At 47.8% G+C, this 21,418-nt stretch overlaps 2 protein-coding genes, 1 long non-coding RNA gene and 3 other non-coding genes across 9 annotated transcripts in view; 1 reads left to right on the forward strand and 5 right to left on the reverse strand.

Moving 5' to 3' along the window:
- Window positions 1-6,577: 6,577 nt before the first annotated feature.
- On the reverse strand, window positions 6,578-12,131 carry HSPA8 (heat shock protein family A (Hsp70) member 8). Its single transcript, XM_030021398.2, has 9 exons — window positions 11,888-12,131; window positions 10,803-11,012; window positions 10,076-10,281; window positions 9,824-9,976; window positions 9,168-9,723; window positions 8,630-8,832; window positions 8,099-8,297; window positions 7,529-7,761; window positions 6,578-7,036 (listed from the first exon to the last, which is right to left on the reverse strand). The coding sequence occupies exons 2-9, from the start codon at window positions 11,005-11,007 to the stop codon at window positions 6,851-6,853; spliced, it is 1,941 nt and encodes a 646-aa protein (XP_029877258.1). The 5' UTR covers window positions 11,008-11,012; window positions 11,888-12,131; the 3' UTR covers window positions 6,578-6,850.
- On the reverse strand, window positions 7,342-7,438 carry LOC115345269. Its single transcript, XR_003924788.1, has one exon. It is a non-coding gene; the product is annotated as a small nucleolar RNA SNORD14 (small nucleolar RNA).
- Window positions 8,383-8,479, reverse strand: LOC115345271. Its single transcript, XR_003924789.1, has one exon. It is a non-coding gene; the product is annotated as a small nucleolar RNA SNORD14 (small nucleolar RNA).
- LOC115345268 lies at window positions 8,913-9,003 on the reverse strand. The gene has a single exon (XR_003924787.1). It is a non-coding gene; the product is annotated as a small nucleolar RNA SNORD14 (small nucleolar RNA).
- LOC121233471 lies at window positions 12,131-15,876 on the forward strand. 4 transcript variants are annotated; one of them, XR_005932951.1, is made up of 3 exons: window positions 12,131-12,301; window positions 12,934-13,419; window positions 15,369-15,801. It is a non-coding gene; the product is annotated as an uncharacterized LOC121233471 (long non-coding RNA). The 4 variants fall into 4 exon arrangements; XR_005932952.1 differs by having other exon boundaries at window positions 12,131-12,288; XR_005932953.1 differs by having other exon boundaries at window positions 12,193-12,301; window positions 12,934-13,594; window positions 15,369-15,876.
- Window positions 15,877-16,220: 344 nt separating this feature from the next.
- The window catches only part of LOC115344321 (CXADR like membrane protein), a 44,712-nt gene continuing 39,514 nt past the window's right edge, over window positions 16,221-21,418 (reverse strand). The window contains exons 6-7 of the mRNA XM_030021399.1: window positions 21,181-21,322; window positions 16,221-19,749 (exon numbers count right to left, since the gene is read on the reverse strand). Of these exons, the coding sequence (XP_029877259.1) occupies window positions 19,455-19,749; window positions 21,181-21,322 (437 nt within the window). The 3' untranslated portion in view covers window positions 16,221-19,454. The remainder of the gene's footprint in view (window positions 19,750-21,180; window positions 21,323-21,418) is intronic.

The following is a 21,418-nucleotide window of genomic DNA, read 5'->3' on the forward strand; positions in this document are numbered from 1 at the left end:
TCAAGAAACTGTGAAAGCTTCTTCAAAGCTCCCTTTCTTTGCATTTTGCAGTACGTGCAGGAAATAAACCCAGTCTGACTCCCAGAGCAAACGCAGGTTTCCCTCCCTCAAGAGCAGAGTGCTCAATGTTTTATAATAAAGCTGTACAAGGAACTTTGAGCTTTTTTCTTACCTCTGCTCCCAGACTCCCTGTGTAACCCTTAGGCTGTAGTTTTCCAAGAAGCTGAATTAGGTGCTTGAACAGGGCTGACTCTACCCCAGCTTCAGCTTCCCACCAGTTAGCAAGAATGAAGCTTTCCCCCAGCTGGGTCACTGACTCCAGCAGGACTCTCCTTCAAGCCCAAGCTTAAGCTGCATACCTCTATCCCAGTTTTATCAAAAATTAAATGCATTCTGGCTCTCTCTCACACACACACAAACACAGAGAAATTTGGTAATACCCCAAAGCAGGAGCTTTTATAGGGTCAAGCCAGTAACATATTCCTCACCTGTTCTACAAAACAGGCACAGCACGTTTTATCTCTGAAAAGAGACAACAAAACACTTTGAAAAGGAAAAGATATTTAATTCACCTGGGTGAAGATGCCTAGAAAGCAGTCAGTAGTGTCCAAGCAGACTTCTGAGCTTGTAAAACAAGCCCTTAAACTAATTCCTGCCTTGTGAACAGGCTATGCAGCATGTTTGTGTTACCTGCAAGGGAATCAAGGATTCCTCGTCAACAGAACCAAATTCAGCCTCTTCTGGGGAAATATCAAATAAAAGCCCTCCCTTAAGCCTATTAACTGAGACATTTTTCATGCTTTACTCTAAGACAGGCAACACCGGTCACTGACAGATCTCAGTTTAGCCGGACTTTACTCCACGGACTATTCTTTAGTCCCTAAAGCATCTGAGAGTAGCTGCAGGGAGAGGCTGTCCCTGGACATCAGCATTTTGGACCCCCCTGCACTTCAGTATGAAACCATGCAGAAGAACTATTCCCTCAGCATTTCAATACCAAGCAGAGTGACTTGGAAGAGGTCCTCTGCTCGCCACTGAGGCTCCAGTGGGAAGCTGCAATGCTAAGTTCAAAACAAATGGTCTTTCCTGTACAATGTTACTGTTATTGGACTAATGCAATCTAAGAGCTTCGGGAGAGACAACCCCCATGAGACCTTCCAGGGAGATGAAGCCCTGGTAGCTCCTGAGGAGCCCTAAATAAACTGTGAATTAACTTTGCCCTTTCCAGTAAGGCAGTAACCAAAGGAGGTGATTCATGCGGCCAGCTCTTTCATAGCCCTTAGAGCAGGGGAATAACTGGGCAGCTTCTACAAAAAAGAAATAGTTGCATCACAGGGCATGGGAGCTGAGTGGTCCAAGATCAAGCCATTGCAATAGCTGCTTGGCTGCAAAATTTGCTAGTTCGGAAAGCTGGGAACCTGAATGGGGAGTTTGCCTCCTGCAGAGCTCTCCCGTCACTGTCAGATGCAGCATTGCTGCTTCTGTTTGCCCCTACAGAAACAGATCTTGCTCATCGGTAAAGAAAATAAAGCGGAATACCCCACCACTTTGGCAGAAAATGAGATCCTCCAAAGATGCACAGATTAAAATTGGGTAGCTGTTACCTGCGTTTGTTTCTTGCACCCAGGGCAGCAGCATTACTGGCATACAACAGAGAAACATGACAGCTACTCAGGTGCTTGCCCTTGACATTAGCCTCACCAGGTGCTGCTGTGGAGGATTCCAACCTATTACCCAATCTGCATCTCATTGAGAAACACTTGTAGCAGAAAAAGAAAAATCTTGAATTTAAATTTTTAACAAAGAAAAAAAGAAAAAAATGAATTAAAGTTTTTAAAGAAAAGAAAAGGAAAGGACTTGAATTCAAGAACTTCTTGAATTAGCCGTACATCAACCTAAAAACAGTTGCCCTGTTTTGCACAGAACTCTTCAGGCTTCTTTGTTGTCATAAATGTAAAAACTCACAAGTTTGACACTCTTTTCATTCGTTTACTTCACTAAAACTGCCTATGCCGTCGTGCAAGCACCAGTGTGACCGCAGCAGCCCTTTCTCTCTCCCCGTCTCAGCCTGTACCTGTGCCTGTTCATAATTTGCAGTGTAAAACCTCATCCCTTAGCCTGACAAGACTGGTAGCTTTGAATCATAGCTCTGACAACCCCTAGGAATGCCCTCCTGTAAAAACTGTGCTGGCCTTAAGCCACTGTTCCTAAAATACCACTTTCCAAAAACCGTTTTCATTTAGTGTCCCCTATGGCAATAAAGGCATTACACACTATTAATGGGAGATGCCGCTACAGACGGAATTAAATGCCATAAACATTTTTGGGGGGAATTTAATTGAAAATGGGGAGGGGGAGGCTACCAAAAAAAAAAAAAAAAAAAAAAAACAAAAACCCCCCAAAAAAACCCCTCCTTGCCATTCTGTGGTCACATGCTGCCATCTGCGGGCCAAGAGCTGCCAGTGCCGGCAGACTGCCCGGCTCCCCAGTCCCCCCAGGGTATCCCCCCCAAGATGAAAAATGCATTTAATCGCTGGAGTGCAATATTAATCCGACATCATGGCGTGGTTGTTTTTTTTTTTTTTTTTCCTTTTTTTTCCCCTCCCCTTATTTTGTGAGACGGTGTAATGAATGGTTCTGTTATTCCCCAATTATCGTTAGGAAATTAGAATAGCCTCCTGGCGACGCAAAGGACATCGCAATCGGCAGACACAGACACCAAGGGGTCGCAAAGGGACAATCCTGCCTAACTAAGTCACTGTCCTGCGCTCAGGTCACCCGCTGCTCTGGCTTTGGCTGGGATAGAGTGAAATTTCATCACAGTGGCTTGCGTGGGGCTGTGTTTGGGATGAAAACAGTGATGATAAGGCAGGGACGTGGTAGTTAATCGCTGAGCGGTGTTTGCACAGATGCCGAGGCCTTTTCTGCTTCTCACGCTGCTCCAGGCTGGAGGGGGGCACAAGAGTTTGGGAGGGGACACAGCCGGGACAGATGACCCCAAGTGACCAGAGGGATACTCCAGACTGTACGACATCATGCTCAGCAATAAATCTGGTGGAAGGAAGCGGGGGGACGGGACAGACACACACACATTCAGAGCAATGGCATTTGTCTTCCCAAGTCACCATTAGGTGCGATGGAGCCCTGCTTTCCTGGAGGTGGCTGCGATGTGACGTAGTGAATGAATTCCATATTTTGCTTTGCTTACACACACAGCTTTTGCTTTACCTGTTAAACTGTCTACCTCAACCCACGAGTTTTTCTCTTTTACCATTCTGATTCTCTCCCCCATCCCGCCTGGGGGGGATGTGAGCGAGTGGCTATGTGGGGCTGAGCCACTGGCTGGGGTTCAAGCACAACACTCTTAGGAGATGAAGGGAAGGCAGTGGATGTAGTTTTTCTGGATTTTAGAAAGGCTTTTTGATGCTGTCCCTCATAGTGTCCTTCTGGACAAATTGTCCAGCTGTGAGATGAGCAGGTAGGTACATGATGCCCTGGGTGAAGAACCGGCCGAATGGCAGGGCTCGGGGGTTGTACTGCATGGGGCAACATCTGGCTGGGGATCAGTCACCAGCGGTGTTCCTCAGGGCTCCATTCTTGGGCCAGTTCTGTTCAATATTTGTATCTATTATCTGGATGCAGGAGCATCCTTAGTAAGTGTGCGGATGTACCAAGAGGTGCCACGGACTCTCCGGAGGGACAGGCGGTCTTGCAAGAGGGATCTAGGTAGCTTGGAGCACTGGGCAACCATTAATGGCATGAAACTGAACAAGAACAAATGCCAGATTCTGCACCTGGGACAGAGTACGGACGGGCACAAGTATAAATTGGGAGAGGAGCGGCTGGAGAGCAGCCCTGCGGAAAGGGATCCGGGGGGGGTGCCACTCGACAGAGGGCTTGATAGGAGTCAGCAGCGTGCCCTGGCATCCGAGAGGGAGAACCACGTCCCGGGGTGCTTCGAGCCCAGCATCACCAGCCGGTCAAAAGGGGGGATTATCCTGCCATATTCTGTGTCAGTGCAGCCTTGCGTTGAGTATCCTGTGCGGTTCTGGGCACTACAATTTTTAAAAAGGATGTGAAGGTCTTTGAATGCGTCCAGAGGAGGGTGACAGGGCTGGAGCACGTGGCCTGTGAGGGCTCTGGGTTTGTCAAGTTTGGAGAAAAGGAGGCTGAGGGGTGACCTTGTTGAGGGGATGCGGAGATGGAGGTGCTGATCTCTTCTCCCTGGGATCCAGGGACAGGATGCGCGGGAACGGTTCAAAGCTGTGCCGGGGAGGCTCAGGCTGGACATGAGGAAGCATTTCTTTACTGAGAGGGTGGCCAAACCCTGGAACGGGCTTCCTCGAGAGGTGGTCGATGCCCCCTCCGTGCCTGTCGGTGCTTGAGAGGCATTTGGGCAATGCCCTTAAGAACATGTTTAATAACATGGTCAGGTAGTTGGACGAGATGATGGTTCTAAGTCCCTTCCAACGGAACGATTCTATTCCAGTGATGATTTTTATGGACTGCAGTCATGACCTCATGAAAAGTGCCGCTCCCCTGTGCAAGGCTTCACTGGGAGCAGCACTGCTGGTACTAGGGGCAGGAAAGTAAGAGGCCGTACATAATGAATGGTGTGGCACAAAAGATCCTGCAGCTCACACACTGGATTATGCCTCAAGACTCTTTTTCTTTTTCCCAAATGTCCTGCAGGGTGGAGGTAGCACAGGGGCAGTCTCCCTTTTACCATTCCACTGATCCAAAGAAAAGGATCCAAAACACCCGTGTGTAAACAGGGCTGTCCTGCTGCAGTATGCTGACGCTGGCTGAACGCCAGGTGCCCACCAAAGCCACTCTATCACTCCCCCTCCTCAGCTGGACAGGGGAGAGAAAATATAAGAAAGGGCTCGTGGGTTGAGATAAGGACAGGACAGATCACTCATCAATTACCATCACAGGCAAAACAGACTCAGCTTGGGGAAAATTAACTCAATTTATTACCAATCAACCAGAGTAGGGTAATGAGAAATAAAACCAAGTCCCAAAACACCTTCCCTCCACCCCTCTCTTTTTCCCGGGCACAGCTTCACTCCCGGATTCTCTACCTGCTCCAGCGTGGGGTTCCCATGGGGTCACAGCCTCCTTTGGGCACCCACCAGCTCCGGCGTGGGGTCCTCCCTGGGCTGCAGGTGGAGATCTGCTCCACCGTGGACCTCCCTGGGCTGCAGGGGGACAGCCTGCCTCACCACGGTCTTCCCCACGGGCTGCAGGGGAATCTCTGCTCCAGGCACCTCCTCCCCCTCCTTCTGCACTGACCTGGGGGTCCGCAGGGTTGTTTTTCTTACGTGTTCTCACTCCTCTCTGTGGCTGCCGTTACTGCGTCCCAGCAACTTTTTTTCCTTCTTAAATATGTTATCCCAGGGGCGCTACCACTATCGCCGATTGGCTCGTCCTTGGCCGGCAGCGGGTCCGTTTTAGAGCCGGCTGGCATTGCCTCTGTTGGACACGGGAAGCTTCCAGCAGCTTCTCACAGAAGCCACCCCTGTAACACCCCCCCTGCCGCTACCAAAACCTTGCCACACAACGCCAATACACCCGCTAACGATTCACAAAGCCTTTCCACCCCTCCTGTTAGCATTTCAGCAGCTGAGCTGTGGCAGGCAGCCCTGTACATCAGTCCACCCAACCAGGGAACATGCGCTTCAGAGGCAGCAATAGGAGTGTTAAGCTCTTAGAGCATTCTTCCTCTTCGGTTAAGCATTGCCATTAAAAAAAAAAAAAACAAACCCTCAATTCTTCTCTGATGTTGAGAAAGAAGTTACTCAGGCAAGAGAGAAAAGTATTTTAAGCCATGAAACAGCCAGATAAAAAACAACCAGCCCTGAATTGCTGATTATTCTGAATACCTCCCTATATAATAATGTGATTTTCATGGTCTAAGAGCTGCAACTTAATGAAAATTGCCATTCCACTCCACCAGGCTTCACTAGGAGCAGTACTGCTAGTACTGTATGTAACATGTTATATATACACTAATACATAATAAAATACTTATACTAAGCAATTACATTGCTTATTATTGTGAAAGAGGCTGCCTAAAGCCACATGCCCACCCAGCAAGGACCTCTCTGAATGAAGAGCTACCCCTTAAGTCACCTTCCCCAAGGGTGAGGGGACAGACAGGACCCTTGAGCTGATAAATGCCTCAAGGACCAAAGGATGATTATCCACTTTCCATTTTTAGGTATTTTAAAGATGCTCTTTTCTGCTGTGGGTCAATGGTAATGAGATCTGCAAGTTCTCTGAAAACACTACTGGACTTTTTGAAAAGGGTGAGGTCATTCAGCTTCAGTTACCACTTCCTTAACATAGGCTTGCTGCCTTTTTTAATAAGGTCTCTTCAGTTAAAGGGAGGGGCCAAGAAACCACACAAGATAAAGCCACTGTAGCTCTAGGCAAGAACTCTTAAAATCACACTCACCAGCTATTGTGTGATCTACCATCGAGGGTGTGTCGTCATCGTGTGTCCCCCCCCCCCCCCCCGACTTTTAGTACAGTGGTCAGGACATACAAAGAAGCAAACACAGAAACATTGTGATGCCCATTAAATAGTTTTTATTCTTTAGGACATGAATTGCATTTCCACTTTGTTTACAGTACTGTAAAGTGCAATGGTATTCATCTCCCCTCCTGTGCACATGTTCAAGTATTTAAAATGCCCAGAAAATTTTATTTTTACAGCAGCTCAGTTATGGAGTTTTATCTGGCAAAATACACCCAGATGTGCCTACAGGTTTGGGTCCTTCAAATCTAACCCCCACCTGGGGGTCCTCCAATACTAACTGCTAGTGGAATGCATTGCCCAGTGTCTTTAGTCCACCTCCTCAATGGTTGGTCCAGAAGAAGCTCCACCAGATGGAGGAGCTCCACCACCAGGGAATCCGCCAGGCATCCCACCAGGCATTCCTCCTGCACTCTGGTACAGCTTGGTGATGATGGGGTTGCACACCTTCTCCAGCTCTTTCTGCTGGTGCTCAAACTCCTCCTTCTCAGCCGTCTAAAAAAGACAAAAGCTCAGTACCTGCTGCTCTCACTAAACAGATACAGTCCAAAAGTTAACTAGCACTACCGGGCTTACACATTTTTCATGAGTCTGGGCTTATTTTTAGGCCATCCCCACCAAGTCAGACTTGCATTGGGCTAGATGCAAGAGTACTTCTGCTTGGTCTAGTTCCAACAGGACTCACTCAGATCACTCCTACAGCTTACATTGCTCCTGGAGCAACAGGACCTCATTTTAGGTTAGAGAGGATCATACCTGCAAGCTAGCCAGACTGAAAGCTATAAGCTTGCAAGCTGTGGTCGCTCAGACATCCAAGGAAGGTACTTGGACCAACATCAGTCTTTCGACTTCTGGTGGAAACTACGAATGGCTTTGGAATCACTTTCATCACAGCAACCAGTAGCTCTCCTCCACCCTCTGTAGCTTTCGTTGTAGCTCAGCAAGATACCAAAAGCAAACCATGACCAAACATGGAGTATGACATACCTGATTCTTGTCCAGCCAGTTGATGATTTCATTGCATTTGTCCAGGATTTTCTGCTTGTCCTCATCAGAGATCTTGCCCTGGAGCTTCTCATCTTCAACAGTAGCTTTCATGTTGAATGCATAAGACTCCAGGGAATTCTTGGAAGACACCTTATCACGCTGCTTCTCATCTTCTGCTTTGTATTTCTCTGCTTCCTGAACCATCCGCTCAATGTCTTCCTTGCTCAGCCGGCCTGCAGAACAAGGCAGCATTTCACAGATCACCATTTTCTGCTCAAGTCATTTTTAGTGGCAGATTACAACCTCCCACACATTACAAATTCTACACTTCAAGCTAGCTTGGGCAGGCAGGCAGCAAGAGAGGCCCATAAGCTATCAGGTGCCCTCATCTTAAACCACTTCATGGGCCGCCTTAGAAACTCATGGATTACTGCACTAAAAACAAGGCTCACGGCTGTCAATCAAGATGCATACACATTACAACCAAGCCTTGATACAGAGAAGGCAGTTTGACAAGCTGAACTTACACAACTAGCCAGTCTCCCACCCTCAGAAACACGTGATCCTTACCCTTGTCATTTGTTATTGTGATCTTGTTCTCCTTGCCAGTGCTCTTATCCACTGCAGACACATTCAGGATGCCATTGGCATCAATATCAAAGGTTACTTCAATCTGAGGTACACCTCTGGGAGCAGGGGGAATACCAGTCAGCTCAAACTTGCCCAGCAAGTTGTTGTCCTTCGTCATAGCACGTTCTCCTTCATATACCTAGTAAGAAAAACCAGTAAAGTCAGTCCAAAGTTTGAATACACATTATTAAATCATAATGGGGTATTATCCTGAAGTGGTATGGTCGCTCAGACATCCAAGGAAGGTACTTGGACCAACACCAGTCTTTCGACTTCTGGTGGAAACTACGAATGGCTTTGGAATCACTTTCATCATTGCAACCAGGTCTTTACTCGCATCCCTCACCAACTGTGAGAACACACCACCTCTAGCCTAAGATTTACTTCAAGTTATCAACAACTGAAGTGTTGACAGGGTCTTACAATTATGTGAGTGCACATCATCAGCTCACCCCAGTGTTGCTTGCCTACCTGGATCAGCACACCAGGCTGGTTGTCAGAGTAAGTAGTGAATGTCTGCGTCTGCTTGGTGGGGATGGTGGTATTCCGCTTGATCAGGACTGTCATGACACCTCCAGCAGTCTCAATGCCAAGAGACAGAGGAGTCACATCCAAGAGCAGCAGATCCTGTACATTCTCAGACTTGTCTCCAGACAGAATAGCAGCCTGAACAGCTGGGGGGGAAGAGAAAAAAAAAAAAAAACATTAGAAGCCCTGCAACAGATATCCTGCACACTATAATTAAGCCCACAGCTCGCTCAGACATCCAAGGAAGGTTTTGGCCATCATTAGTAGACTTCTGGTGGAAACTACGAATGGCTTTGGAATCTGATTCATCATTGCAAGTCAAAGTAAGCTTCTAACTGCTTTGAGAAGCTTTATGGATTGAGGTGGAACACCTAGGGCCTACACCAGTACTGCTCTGAGACTTCAGCTCAGACAGCACTGAGTTTGCCAAGAACACCACCCAGTTTTAGCACACACAGATGATGTGAATTTTTGTCATTACCTGCACCATAGGCCACAGCTTCATCAGGATTGATGCTCTTGTTCAGCTCTTTGCCATTGAAGAAGTCCTGCAGCAGTTTCTGAATCTTTGGGATACGAGTAGACCCACCAACCAGCACGATGTCATGGATCTGCGATTTGTCGAGTTTGGCATCCCGCAGGGCCTTTTCCACAGGATCCAGAGTGCCACGGAACAGGTCAGCATTCAGCTCTTCAAAGCGAGCTCTGGTAATGGATGTGTAGAAGTCAATACCCTCATAGAGAGAATCAATTTCGATACTGGCCTGCGTGCTAGAAGACAGAGTACGCTTTGCACGCTCGCAAGCAGTGCGGAGGCGACGAACTGCTCTCTTGTTCTCGCTGATGTCTTTCTTGTGCTTGCGCTTGAATTCAGCAATGAAGTGATTGACCATGCGGTTGTCAAAGTCTTCTCCACCCAAGTGAGTGTCACCTGCAGTGGATTTCACCTCAAAGATGCCATCTTCAATGGTCAGAATTGACACATCAAAGGTGCCACCTCCAAGGTCGAAGATAAGAACATTCCTTTCAGCACCAACCTGCAAGAAGATATCAATTTTCATAATGCAATTCTTTTTCTGCTGCTGGTTTAGCAGGTTTACTAGTTGGACGTCAGAGACAAGTCACTCCATAGCATACCTTTTTGTCCAGACCATAGGCTATCGCAGCAGCTGTCGGCTCATTGATAATTCGCAGTACATTGAGCCCTGCAATGGTTCCAGCGTCTTTTGTAGCCTGACGCTGAGAGTCATTGAAATAGGCTGGTACAGTCACCACAGCATTAGTAACAGTCTACAAAAAAAAAAGGCAAGCAAAAAAGTCAGTTATTTATGTTAACTACTCACACTTACAGCATTATTCATTACATTTCACTTAAGTCCTAAACCTCACCTTTCCAAGGTAAGCTTCTGCAATTTCCTTCATTTTGGTTAAAACCATGGAAGAAATTTCTTCTGGGTAGAAACTCTTTGTCTCGCCTTTGTACTCCACCTGGACTTTTGGTCTACCAGCATCATTCACCACAGTGAAAGGCCAGTGCTTCATATCAGACTGGACAACAGAATCATCAAATCTACGCCCAATCAACCGCTTTGCATCTGGAAAAAACAGTTGGCCATATTAAATATGTTCATTCACAAAGAACATTAAGTTATTCCTAAAAAACAATGCACAAAGCCCTAGAACACTGTACGTAGCCTGGTATTATCACTGCCTGCCCAGCTGCAGGCACCACTGTTTCACCGCTTGGACATGCGCAAACTCACCCCTATCACCTCACAGCCACCACAGCAATGCTACAGCTACTGTACCATAAACCACAGTGCTGTCTAGGATTCAACCCAGACACTTAGTCAAGGCTGTTTAACGCTAACTGCCAAGAACAACCTGCAGCAAGCAAACTTCTTAACTGTAAGGCACATGCCTTCCCAGTACATAATAAAAGCTGAACTATTAGTAACACAGTTATATTATTCAGACCAGAAACAAATTAGTAGTTTTGATTTCCAAGAGGAAGCTTTAACGCTCCTATCAAGTCAGCAATTCTTATAACCAGGGAACATCTGCCATCACCGCGCTAAGCTTCTGTACATGAAATATGGTAATCTTGCAGCCTTACCAAAAACCGTATTGGTTGGATTCATTGCAACTTGGTTCTTTGCAGCATCGCCAATCAACCTCTCCGTATCTGTGAAGGCAACGTAGCTTGGCGTGGTCCGGTTACCCTGGTCATTGGCAATGATTTCCACCTTCCCATGTTGGAATACACCAACACAGGAATAGGTGGTGCCAAGATCAATTCCGACAGCTGGTCCCTTCGACATCTTGCCTGAGAAAAAAAAAAAAAAGAAAAATTGAACTATAAAATTGAGCTCCAACTGCAATGCTCCCTGCCTCTGTTATCCCCCGTTTTACCAGCAACCGCTCTTTAGCGCATACGGTTAACGCATTTGAGAAGCCCAACCACGTGGTACAGCCCACGGCCGGGGACTCCATCTCCCATCACGCACCTCCCCGCTCCCATCACGTGGCCGGGGGCGGACATCTTAGGTGCTGGGTAATGGAGTCCCCGCTTCGCGTGGGCCGAGCTTGTCAGGCCATGTGGCCTGGCACAGCCCCAGCCCTGCTGCGACAGAACCCACCCTGCACCCATCGGGGAGACGCAGCGCCCGCCACCCCACCAGCCCGGGCCCCCAGCCACCACACGGCGGTCCTGTAAGCCCGCTCCTTGCCGCACACCCCCCCCCCCCCCCCCCCCCCCCCCCGGGACTACAAATCCCAGCATGCTCGGCCGCCCCACGGACACTGCTCCACCTCTCCCCCCTCCCACACACATCCCCAGGCGTTCCCGGCGGGAGATAACATGGGCGACAAGTCTCCTCTGTCTCTCTCTCTCCCTCCCCCCCCCCCCCCCCGGCCGCTTCAGGAAAGCAGAGGGACGGAAATCAGAAAAACCGCCGTTAGGTCAGATTTTTAGAGAAAAAGGGCCAGCAGCGCACAAGGCTCTGCAGAGCCACCACATCGAAAGACAAAAACCCACCGCCGCAGCGACAAAACGGCCTCCACCATCCTCCCCCCCCCCCCCAACCCAGCCCGATCCCCCGCAGCTCAACGGCCACTCCCCGTACAAGGGCACCTCGGAAGACCCTCAGGCCGCACCACGGCTCTCCTCTCCCCCCCTCCCAGGGCGGCAGGCCCCGTTACCTGAGCGGCGCGGACAGGCCCAGACGCGGACAAGGGAAACGGCTCGACGAAGGCTGCTGCTCAATGAGACCGCTCGGCGCCCGCCCCGCCGCCTTTATATACCCCCTCAGAACCTTCCAGAAGGGCCCGCCTCTTCTCTCCGCTCCAGCCAATCCCCTCGCGTATTCCGCCACCCTTCCCACCAATGGCCGTCAGCCGGAACCCGCACCCTTCGTGACGCGCACAGGAAGGGGGCGTGCCCGCCGGCCGGCCGGTATTCTCGAACCTTCATGCGCTTTCCCCTCTCCCCCACCCCAACCGCCTACCGCTCCGCAACGCTCGCCCCCCGCCCGCAACGGACGAGGGGGGTGGAGCTTCGCGGGCGCGGGAGCCAATGAGAGCCCTCCAGCGGCCGCATGCGGGTGACGACACCGGGTAGCGTGGGCTGAAGGAGGGGGCGGGGGCAGAGAAAGAGCGCCAGGGGGCGAACGGCAGCCAATCGCAACGCGGTGCCGGAGGCTCGTTTGCATAGACAGCGCGCGAGGGGGAAGGGGCGAGAAGGCGCCTTGGGGTGGGAATGACCAATCAGAACGCGGGGATGGCGGGTTGATTTGCATAGAGGTCTCGGGCGGCGGGAAGGGGGAGCCGGGCGGGGACGGGGGGGGGGGTCACAAAATGGCGGCGCCATGCGGAGCCCGGCCGTCAGCCCCGGCCCCCTCCCTCATCGTCCCCCGGGCCGCCAGCGCGGCCCCGCCGTGGGCATCCCGCGGCGGGCGAGCCGCTTCCGTGCCCCCGGGAGCGGCGTGAACGCCGGTCCCTGCGGTGGCGGTCCCGTACGCTGTGAGCAGCGTTGTTCGGGTACCGCTGCGCGCAACCGTGTGGGATTAAACACAATTAACGGCAGGATTAACGGCGGGCTAATCGAATCCAGCCAGAAACGAGCGTTTCGCTTTCCGATCGGAAAGCTGGAGGTGCAAGGAGCATACCGGGGGGGGGGGGGGGGGGCGGGAGATCACCCTCCGCCCCGAGAGGAATGACGGCATTTCTCATTTTTGTGCTTCCTACAGCGTTTGCGCCAGTAAATCTCTCTCAGAGCACGATAAGGTATGCCAGCAGCGTGTTGCTGCTCTAATCCTCCCTGTTCTGTTCAACAAGGCAAAAGGCAGTGGTCGATTTCTCCCCACACCCTCATTCTCACCCAGGCAGAGGAAACCATGTTGTCTGCGCTGTTTTAAGGTGACATCGGTTTCTCCACAGAGCAGAATCCGGCCTCCACAGCATCTCCAGCCCTACTTTTTAATCCATCCTAAGATTTTTCTTGTCCATAATCGGTGCTAAGCCGCCAAGTGACACCCCTTGGTATGTCAGCGCTGCTCGCTGCATGCTCTCAGCGCGACTGACTTCAGTGGAAAGGAAACGGAGGCTCTGAACGGTGGAAAACCGGGGCTGTTCAGCGTCCTTGGGGATCAAGCGAGCAGATGGACGACCGCAAACATTCAGCTGGTCTCAGCGCCTTAGGCTGAAAGCTGATCAGAGGTCATAAATCACGTAAGGTCAGGCTCTAGCAGGAGCGCTGTGAATTGCATCAAATGTTTACATGGCATAAAATGCTGAGCGGAAAAGTCAGAGGGAGTCGCTAGGAGGAGGGCTACACGAAACTGGTATCCTGGCCAGCCTCCGTGACCCTATACAGTGGGAAAAGGGGCAAAGGAACTTCTATAATCAGGGGTAAGAACTGCGTGAAAAAGCATTTCTGGTGCGCTCTTAACACTGCCCACAGGGTTGGCCTTAGACAAAAAGACTTATGGTGACTGTTTAAAAATCAAATACTCGGGGGGGGGGGGGGGGGGGCACTAACAAATCTCTCCTTTCAGGCTTATCCCAAACAAATGACTGATTGTCCTCTGATACCTTGCTGTGTGCAAGCCTGCACCCTGAGACAGATAGGAGTCAACGCCTCTTTCTTTCACAGCAATTTTGAGTGACCTCTACTAGGGAACATGATGCAGTTACCCCAGATCAGCTGGCAGCTGATAACCCATTATCAGACCACTAACATGCAGATTCTCACCGCCACACACCACCAGGCTCCCGTGACTGATGTGGTGGGTCTGCTGGCCCACGGGAAGTCACTCGTGTCAAGCAAGAGTTTGTGGCTCCTATTCTTGCTCTGCCATGCACAGGGCTGGAACCTGAACCGGAATCTTTGGGTGACAACAGAAGGCGTAGTTTGGAGTTGGAAATTGGGTGTACAAGGTTAGAGACAGGAGGGGCTTGGAGTTGGAACTTGGGTGTACAAGGTTAGAGACAGGAGGGGCTTGGAGTTGGAACTTGGGTGTACAAGGTTAGAGACAGGAGGGGCTTGGAGTTGGAACTTGGGTGTACAAGGTTAGAGACAGGAGGGGCAGCAGGAAAAGGAAAGAGGCTCCATATCATGGAGCGCTAGCTGTCACTCTCCTGTGCCTTTAAAGATAAGGGCAGTCAATACGAACCATCACCCTGTATCTGACCAGGTATGGCATGCAAAGCACACTCCACCCTGTCCAGAGTACGGGCTCCTGGAGCACTCAGCTCCCAGGCTACACAGGAGATGCTTCTCAGGAATTCAGTGCTAACTTGCACTGAATACATTGCATGCCAAGTCTCACAGGAGCCATGCTGTTAGCAAGGGATTGTGTTTGCATTTTGTTTTTTTAAATCATGAGCAGAATTTCAGTAGGACCCAAGAATAGCACTACCTGCACCTTGAAATTAAACAGTGACATTTAGATGTGCAACCGTACTTTGCTCCACAGACTGATAGCAAGTGAAGGCAGCCTAAAACAACAGTGAGTCAGTGCAGGGAGGAGGGCAGTTTTGCAAATGACTCATTACATTAGAAATTAAGGCTGTTAACATACTGGACAAAAGTAGCTCATTTACTGTATATCAGAAAAATTAAGGCTCAGCAGGCTGGACACTGACAAGTACTGTGTGTGGAGTTTTCTCAAATGATGAATTCCAACATTATTTTTTGAAGCCAATTTAGAGATCTCCCATTAGAGATCAAGCACTGCTTCTCCTTTAAGTGTTTAAAACAGAATTGGGAAGAGAGTGGAGATTGTATCAAAGACACACTTCCTATTCACAACAGAAGCGTTTGTTATTTATACAACACTTGCATCTGCATGCCCCGGTTGAAGTTTGAAAATCACGCATTTCCATGGCAGTCCCGTCCTTTTCCTACCAAGCTCTCCTCCTTCAGTGTGTCAGTACAAACTGATCGAGGTTAAAAATAACCCAAGATTCCTGATACTGTACAAAAGTATGCAATTGCACAATTCCTCTCAAAATGCGTATCGCCTAATCAGGATTTTGGATGTCATCAACTCAGGAGGGAGCCAGTAAATAGCATTTCCTCATGAATCAGGGATAGACAGAAGGACACACCTATGAGACCACTATGTTGTCACTGTGTTTTGTTTTAAATACTGTGTAATTATGTTGCAATTTTTACTCCCAGATTTCAGTAAAGAAGATGGCTGATGATGGGAGACCTCTGTGCAAAACACGCCCAGGGAAAGAAGGCTGAAGCACTGCAAGAGAAATCAACCACAGTTATGTTTAGTTACACTAAATTCCGCCTACATCTCCCTGACCGGAGATTCCTGTTAGCTAGTTAAAAATGTTTATCTGCAGAGAAGATCTAAACCGTCTGAACACAGCTCTTCAAGGTTTCATTGTCATCTCACACCCAGTTCTGGAGATTAACTGAAACTCAGCGGCTGGTTCAGAAGTAAGGTCGCAGATGGGGGAGTGCAGTGTCACTGGAGTTTTTTATCTGTGCTGTGTCTGTGCTGGCACTATTTACCATACTAGCTTGAAGCATCTACATCCTCAGCCAAAATATCTCAGGTGAAATAGCTGCATGGAAGTCAAAATGCCATTTTACTTCAGTACACCCAAGGTTTCACATATTTCATACCATGTCACATAATTCAGACTGAAAAAATACCCAGGAAAAAGACCAGCTTCCCCACACTTTCTACACAAATATGCACGTAGTCATAAAAATGGTATTTTTGACTCCGTACTTCTTTTCCTTGGATTCAGCTTGACAGCATGTAACACATCATACCACAGAAGATGGAACATTAGTACAAGTTTAGTTGAGCTGCAGCACTTCAGCTGCAGCACATTTATTTATAAAACAACCAACCAAAAAAAAAAAAAAAATTACGAAATCATTGATTCAAAGGAATCAATAATAAATATTTGCTTTCCTCTGAGTTGTTCAGACACAGTACAAGTACACCAATTATAGCAGGTAGAAGAGATGTAAGCTTAGTTAAGCTGCTGAGAAACAAAAGAAAGCTACATAACATTGTATGCATTTAATCACACTAGTAATAACTGGTATATGACAGTAAATGCTTTAAGTACACTATTTTACAAAACAGAGTTTGGCTTATGGTTCATTTGCTTCCCTTGTGCAACTCCTGATATTATCATCCGGAGCTCAGAAAATGTCCCTTTGAAAACAGAATACCTTTGAAATGATCCCTTTCTTGTATTTCCTTTGAGTAATGAACTTTTCCCTTTGGGCTTTGTGTTAGCAACTGAAGTGCAGAATTGACTTTGTGTTCACCTGCGAGATCACTGATGTGTGGTCTGAAAAGCACCGCAGCGTTTCAGACTTAGTGATTTTAAATCACCACAGTGCCCACATTTTTTAACCAGGGCCACGCATCTTTGCACCTTTGTTCCATGGCAGGAGAGGGCCACGGTGCTTTTTCTGACACAGCGGGCATGCCTGGATAGCGGGCATGTGTACCGCCTGCTTCCCAACAGGGCTAGGAACAGCCCGGAACAATCACGCACACCAGGCTTCAGCAATTGCTTCCAACTAACTTCTTTTCCCCAAGGTCCATATACCTTTCATCCCATGCAATCAGACAGATAGCTCATATGATAAGGAGTGACTTCTCTGCTCCAGGAGAGTTGGAGACCAGGAGAGGGCTGCCACAGCTGATCTATCCTGCAGCCGATTCCCAAAGGCCTCCAGGAAAGAGACTGCCAGGAGCAGGCTGGGCAAATTCTCCTAGCCGGCAGCAAGTGGCTTCTAGGCTGTAGACAGAGCATCCTCCTCTTTGCTAATTGCAAGTCTGGCCTGTGACTCAAAGCTAACCTACAGCATTTGGTATTCGGACTGTAGCCAGCTCAACTGTTTGAATTGTTACCCTTACTTTGTGGTAATAAGCTTCTGGTTGCTCAGGCATGTATTCTTTACTGAGAAAAGTGCTCCTGTTTTTATATGCATAGAATAAGTATCCTCAGATGCAACACAGGTAACATTAAGCTAAATAAGCAACCACAGAAAAAGCCACAAACTACTTTAGCAGTCCTGCTCATGCTCTTTGGGACTTTCCCAGCTCTGGAGTACCTTGTAAGCACTTTGCAGTGCCTAAGCCTTCGGGGTCCCAGAAAAGAGCAACTGCAGAGGAATCACAGACACTTAGAGCTGCTGCTTCCCAACAGTGACAGCCACTACCAAATCCACCAAAACACAGCTGATCCAGGAATGTGCCTCTGGAGTATCCAGGGAAACTGTGTAAGTAAAATGACACGGTATCCAACACCAGGAGCTGTCACAAAAGTAGAAGCTTATCAAACACCTAATACCAGATGTGTCTTTTGTTTAAATCTGTGACTCAACTGCACAACAGATCCGTACTTTGTCCTGCCAAGGGTAGATAGGTTGACTCTGGTTGACTCTGGGGTAGAGCGAGCAAGTGACATTTTGGTACATGTGATGAAAATGGGTGACTGCTCCTAGGAAGAGAAGTTCTCAGATAGTATAGGGCAAGTTTGAAAACTATTTCCCATAAGGAAGTAGCCAAGCAGGGCTTGGCTTTGCTCAGATTGTCTAATATCTCAAGCAAAGAAGCTAGCATTCTGGGTCTCAGTCAGAAAAAGAGATTAATTACAGTCCCTGGAGTGAAAGAATTACAGATCTGTGGTTCTTCTGTGCTGATCCATCTCCTGTAGACTCATTCCACAAATTGCAGAAAACTTTCCCTCCCTCAAATGAAAAAAAAAACCACACCTCATTTTTTTAAATAGAAAATCATCAGTCCAGGAATACAGGAATCTAGAACCTACAAGCTCAGTGTCTTGTGTGTAGTAGTGGTCAGAGCCAAGTTCTTCAGAGGAAAATATAAATGACAGAATTATGTGAACATCTGCTTCCAGAGGAAGCCTCTGGAGTCCCTACCTCCCATCGTTTCCTGTTGGCCTTCAACTTGAAGTGTAAGACTTTATATTCCTTGGAAATGTTTATTCTGGTTAATTTAATCACATAAAATATTTTTATGATTCTTGCAGTTTTTTAAGAGTCTTGCTAAGGTTTAAGCCTCAACAATAGCACGTGGCCCAGCGTTTGGTGTATAAATGGGACAACGCACACAAATATTTTCTAATGGAAGCAGCATTGTGCTTGTTTCCCTGTCCCTGGTGTATTTTCCTCACTATGTGCTCTGTCACTCTATCCTTCAGTCTTACCTGGATGCCTGAAGGTCAGCTCAAGAATGCTGTTCGTTCAGTCTTGGGAAGAGCTCTCCATAAGGCTTCTACAGCATGGCTCACCCCAAAACTGGTGAATTCACAACCTGGCAATAACAAAGATATCTTCCAAATGCTTCATCCAGGCTTTATGGTAGATTAGTGGCCCTCACTTTTGGAGGTACTGCCTTCCTTCTGGATTCAGCGCCCAATTCTCATCACACTAAGGCTCATTTGCCACAGATACCACCCCAGTGGAGTTACTGCGGCTTTGCAGTGCTGACCATAAAAGCAGAGTCAGGCTCCTGGCCGTATCTCTCTGGGTGCATCATTAAGTTTATTCTGGCAGTTAAAGCACCTCTGTTGCCTTGACATTAAAGGGTCCTTTGTCTTTAGTACAGAGATTAGTTCAGACACATGCCTTAATACTGCATCTCTTGACCTTTTTGAGTGATCCTTTCATTTCCACTTTAGTTACAGCCTTCAGAAGTATTTCACTAGAAGACTGAATGCAGAAAACATGAAGCGGCTGTCAGTTCCCTTTGAGGTTCAACATCAGACTACCCTCAGCAGAGAGTCTCCCTCAAAATCTTCAGATAAGACAATGCATCTTTGAGAAAGTTCTCCGCAACCAGTACAAGACACTTTTCCCTCCCCCCAAAACCTCTCTGGAATATTATGCATCTTTATGTCTCTGTTGATCCCTTTTAAAAAATCCTGAGGTTTGGCTTCATTTCATTTGTACAGCGCTTAGCTGTTGTAGTTTTAAAATGCTCAGTGTTCCACTTCCAAAAAAGATAATTTAAAAAGAAGGCTCCCTTTTCCCTCAAAGGTATCTTTCTTAAAAAAAAAAATTCTGTATCAGAACCTCAGTGCTGGAGGATGTAAGAAAGAGTTGAGTGGGAGGGCTTCTTGTGGTGTGAATAATCACAAGTGATTAAAATTAAGCTGACCAGAAAGATAACTAGCTAATCTAACAATTCCTATGTGGCTGGTGGTACGTGAAGTGTTTCTGGACAGCAGGAGTCTCCAGACAGCTGGTGAGCAGTCACACGGTCTGGAACGCTCGGCTTTGGGCAGGCACCATGACCAGCGTTGCTCCCATTTTCATCAGGTTAGCATAGTCGACTTTCTTTGACTCAATTTCTTTTCCTTCCGTCTCCCTCTGGCTGTACTGGGGAGGAGTTAGATGGGGAGTAGCTTCCGTTGACAAAGTCCGTTGGCTGCGAGAGGCACTGTTGGCTGTCGACCTGGTTGAGGAGGAACCTGAGCGTGAGCTCCTGGAACCAGATGAAGAGGAACTGGGCTTGACAAGATGGGCCTTGGGTGCCTCTGCATCTTCTCTGCAATCAAACAGATGACAGGGCTCAAATACAGGAACAGAAATGCTTATACATTTTACCAGGTGGAATTGCTGCTGCAATAAGCAGTTGCTTATTGAAGCTGCAAATCACCAGGACATATTTGTCTAGCAGTTTGAGCAAGGTACAGGGTTTTCTGAATTCTGTGCTATATAACTTTGTGGACTGAACTCCCTATTGCTCTGCAGAGCTATTGGTCAAATGGATTTAGAATACATGCTGCACACGACTGGCTCTTTGTGTGTGGCTTTGAGGTCTGTGGAACGAATGCCAAGGGTCAGTGCAAACAGTTCAGCTAGAACTGTCTGCTCTGTAATCCTTACTCATAAAGACAAATGACTTAGGACTAGCTGAGACCAGTTCTTCTAGTTTAAAAAAAAATGCAGGTAGTGAAAGAAGTGAGAGAAGTGGGCCCAGAGAGAAAGAGAAGAGGTAACAGTCATGCATGAAAAGGTGATAGAAGAGGCTGAAGCTCAAACTAAAAATGAAAAGGCATGCAAGATTTGAAAGCAAAGAGAACAGGGAAAAGAGAAGGGAAGAAATCAGCAGAGACTACCTTCTTGCTGGCAACCTGACCATCAGAGTAATCAGCTGCTGAATGGATTATAGAGATGCCTAATGGTATGTAGATGTCGTACAAGGGCAGGCAGTCTTTTACAAATAGACATGAGGATGGAGCAAGGCAAGGGGTTTCTTCAAGGGCAGGAGCAGCTAAAACTCATTCCTGGAAATATCTTTTCCCAGCACTTTCCTTCCTGAGAAGTTTAGGCTCCATTGGCTAGAGACCAATCTCTGCTTAGGGGAGTTAAGTGGCAGACCTCACACGCTTGTAACAGATGAGTTCAAAGAACATGCGTCAGCATTCTTGGTACACCCGCTCAGGGCGAGGCTTCTCAACTCTGCACGCAGCAGCTCAGGGGATTTTTCACCCTGAGCTAAATCCAGAAGCACAGTTGTTCAAAAGACTCAAGAAAGACTGTGAGAACCTGCCTGCCTCATAGCATTCCCAACAGAAATTGCAATTGGAAAGGAAAAAAACCAAACCAAACCAACAAACCTCTCAGAACCACAATGGACGAGTGGGTTGAATTTAGTACTGGAGAGGATTATGCAAATGCTTTTAAATGCTGAAATTGCAAGCATGAGAGAGAATATTTTGTTGAGTTTTATGCTAATTTGTTGGGGTGGGGGGGAGAAGGGGGGAAGATATCATCTATCTAATTTTCTGGAAAGTCTTCACAAAGATTCTTACATTCAAGAAATGTGTCACTGATATTTCAGGGAGACTTTAAAAGCTTTTTAGAACAACCTTTAAAGACACTTATACCTAGGTTACTTGAAACTGTAGTGAAAAGATGTGTGAAATTGAAAGAAGGGAGGGTGGGAGGTGGGGGATTAAATAAAAGGCATTACCTGATTTCATTTGGTGCCTCCTCTTCCTCATATCTCTTCTTTTCTTTCCTCCTGATTGTCAGCCTCACCACCAGGAAGAGGAGGGAAAGTCCCACCACCACACCACAAACCGCTCCAGCAATCATGCCGATATTTTGTGCATCTGTTGTCCAGAAAACAAACGTGTTAGTCAGTAAACTCTCACTAGGGTCATATAGTCAGATTCTAGTCCACACTACAATTTATAGCACTGGGTATA

This window comes from Aquila chrysaetos, chromosome 8 (assembly GCF_900496995.4).
Source record: "Aquila chrysaetos chrysaetos chromosome 8, bAquChr1.4, whole genome shotgun sequence".
Taxonomy (NCBI): Eukaryota; Metazoa; Chordata; class Aves; order Accipitriformes; family Accipitridae; genus Aquila; species Aquila chrysaetos.